At 40.1% G+C, this 3,491-nt stretch overlaps 1 protein-coding gene across 1 annotated transcript in view; it reads right to left on the bottom strand.

Moving 5' to 3' along the window:
* The window catches only part of LOC104275741 (mitogen-activated protein kinase kinase kinase kinase 3-like), a 30,054-nt gene that overhangs the window by 19,324 nt on the left and 7,239 nt on the right, over positions 1-3,491 (bottom strand). Inside the window, exon 3 of the mRNA XM_009871786.1 lies at positions 1,935-1,999. Within this exon, the coding sequence (XP_009870088.1) occupies positions 1,935-1,999 (65 nt within the window). The remainder of the gene's footprint in view (positions 1-1,934; positions 2,000-3,491) is intronic.

Consider the following 3,491-nt stretch of genomic DNA (forward strand, 5'->3'; position numbering starts at 1 on the left):
ACCCATTGTGTCCTGTGCAGAGCTGGACTTCTAACCCAGTGACTCAGAGCTACAGCAAACTCTGCTCAGGCCCCTTTGAGCTCTAGGAAGTTCCTTCTAATGTTTGCAACCTGCTCTCCCCTTCGGTTCCTCACACTGCCATGTGACCTACTCTCCCTTCCATGCAGCCACATAACCTGCTCTTCTGCAACTTCTCAACACTTCTCAATACCAGCTACCAGCACTGTTGTTCCTGGGCCTGCCACACCATGTATCTTCGCAAACTCCCCCTTCGAGAGGACTCAGCAGCTTCCCCATCAAAGGAATCTTTCTTTCCCTCTAGGGTCCCACTTCACTCAAGTCTCTTTAAGGAAGACCACTAAATTCTGAAGCAATTCATAAAGCAAACACCAAACAGCAAGCAAGGAATGACCAGTGACTTGTCCCCAGACACTGGAATTTGATCCTGAAATCAAAGGACTTTAAGTCCAGGAAACACAGTTTTCCCTGCAAGTTTCTCAGGTTTCACAGAGAAAACAAACAGAAAAGTTGGATGAGGTTTCTCAGAGGAAACTGAAGCAGTAAGCAGTTAGAAATTACACAAGATTTAAGCACCTAACTGCTTAGTCTCTATAAACGCCAGGACCATAATATTATTTAGTATACATAATAATATATATCTTCACAACATGTCTGGATCCATCTCCTCTTTTCTGAAAGAAAAGCTCCAAACCCACATAAAACTGAACGTGCACCCAAACCACATATTTCTAATCACACATGTTTGAGAAATTTAATTCTGATTAACTTAAATGACTTAAGATTACATATGTCTACAGTTCAATCGGAATAAGACCCTTTGGAACGTAATTAAGATCAGAAAGGAACTTTCCACTTTCTACCAGCAGAGAAGCCAGAAATCAGCTCCTGTACCAACACTCTGTTCAGGCACTTATGTGGCACGAGGTCATCTCATACTTTCAGGTGCCCCACGTAACAAAGCCGATTAGATACCATGCCATTATTGACATTTGCAGAGAAGTAAAGGATCAACAAGACCCTGCTCAGATGATTGCACCACGAGCATGGTGTGAACTTGTGAACTGGTGCCTTGTTTTACCCGCATCCAAGTTAATTGCAAAAAGGCCTACAAGTTGTTGAAGCGCACGAGAAGGATGTGAAGATCCTAACACGAAGCTTCACTGACACTGATAGATTTTACCATATGAAAAACATTGCCCGAGAACCATGGAGCCACTACTCATGGCATACTCCTTCCCTAAGCAAGTCTTAATTCCAGAGCAATAAAATTGCTCAAAATTGATTTGGTCTCTTGAAACTAACAATCAATTGACTGATACTCTCTTTATGCAATAGATTCATACCCACCCCTTGTTTCTTTGACCACTCACTGCACCTAAGCCTTAAGCAAATATATAGGCCACCTTCGCTTTTCTCATCATGCTTCCAGCATAAAAGAGAGAGCCTTGTGTTGCTACAGCTATACAAACATGCAGAAGAACACTGTTTACAAAGAAGAGCACCCATGCTTATCCACTTATCTAGGTATCTGTAGGCACTGGTTATACTAAGGCAAAGTTCAAAAGCTCATTAACATAATGGTTACAAAAACAGACAGCAAATCAATTTTTTTTTTTTTTGCAACACAATATTGTCTAATTTTACAGCCTTTAAAAAGTAATGATGGGTATGAGCTACTGAAGGAAGGAAATACCTTCTGCGGCTCAAAAAAAACCCCAAAGAACTATAGCTAATTTTGTTTTCAAATAACAAATTCAACCAATTACGTAAATACATAACCTAAAATTGACCTTCAATGGATTATTATGGATCCGAAATCTAGGATTCCTCCTCTCCGATTCCAAAATACTAATCATCTCAATTTTTGAAAATAAGTTTTACTTAGATTTTAAGGATTTACAGCCTTGACATACCATGATAAATATCCTGTAGAGAGCCACCTCCACAAAACTCCATGCAAATCCACAGCTTGTCTCGTCTAAAAAGTGAACAAAACCATTCATTAGCTGTCAGCTTTGAAAACAGTATCTACAAAAGATAAAGGTAAAAGACTCAAACACTATAAGGCACAACAATAAAAGCTCTGTATTCTGAAAAGCACAAGTCAAATAATTAATATGATTTAATCTTTATGCAATACTTCACTGTCAAAATAGTAACTAATGAAATACAAAAAATATTCCAGGGTTTACTGAAGTAATAGAAACAGTACTAGTGAAAAGCACGCACTGATTTTTGTTAAAGATCTACTATGAAAATGAAATACATTTTTACTGAAAGAGAAAAACAGATGTGAGTTCTTACTTCTTCCTCATTTTCACTTCTCCACATATTTCAGAGTGAAGGCATTAACACCAACCAAAAAAGAAAACCAAACCCAAAAATCTAAACCCAAACCAAAAAGCCCTAGGTACATCTCTAAACTCAATTTCTTTCAAAACAAATGGAGTAACACTCCAGTGTGTTCATCAAAGCTAGGCGGAATGGACCCCACACTGTGGATAAGAACCTTCTCACACCTATAGATATTTTTGATGGCAGGGGTCAGAGGGAAGCTATGCTGATTCCTCTTACTAAGGGTATCAATTCAGTTTGACTTACTGTACCTCTATAAAAGGCGCTTTCCAATAACAGACAACAAGCTGAAGTTCTGAGAGGTATCTTCTATTATAGACACTGAATTCTATTTTCACTTAGCCATTTTCACCAGTAAGACAGACATATCACACGTGACCACAGAAAGAACTTTGGACTTTCCTTTCCCTTCTGGCCATCATAACATACAGGAAAGAAGAATCACATACAAGCACCTTAGAGCAGACTGAGACACAGGACAACCAAAGGAGACACTGATGATTGTTCTGCAGCTTGCCCATGACCCCTGGTCTTAGGTTCCTTGCATTCACAGAATGCTGGGACATGGTTGCAGGCAATGCCAACATTCGTGGAACTGTTTTGCCAGGCAATGATCTAAGTGCCGAGCTTATCCCCTGAACTGCAAATTGCAAGTATTTCCCACCAGCAGGTAACAGCTATAATAGCGGTTGTTTCATGGAAGAACGGCCTTTCTTGGATCTCCTCACCTTTGATGTCCATAGTCCACATGGTGCTCAAAGCTACACACCGGCTGCTTCCTCTAGTGATGGGAAAGGTATTGTTCAGGCATTACAGAGGTTTTAAGCAACGGAGGTCCCTGGCTGTTAACTCCATACATTTCTAGGGATTAATTAAAGTATTGTTTGAAATAATATGAAGGCTTTCCACTGAAATAACTGATCAAAGTCAGACATAGAAGCAATGTGACTACCTGTGGAAGGAAACAGAATTAGCAACGATAGCTGGGGAACACGAGTGAGAAAGAAGCGCTGAAGAGACAGACGTCTACAAGTTCCTTGTTTATTCCCCACAACGATGCAAGACTCAGACAGGGACACTTTTGAGGGCACTGGGCTCATGAAAGCCACTCTTTC

Source organism: Apaloderma vittatum, unplaced genomic scaffold (genome assembly GCF_000703405.1).
Source record: "Apaloderma vittatum isolate BGI_N311 unplaced genomic scaffold, ASM70340v1 scaffold17606, whole genome shotgun sequence".
Classification (NCBI taxonomy): Eukaryota; Metazoa; Chordata; class Aves; order Trogoniformes; family Trogonidae; genus Apaloderma; species Apaloderma vittatum.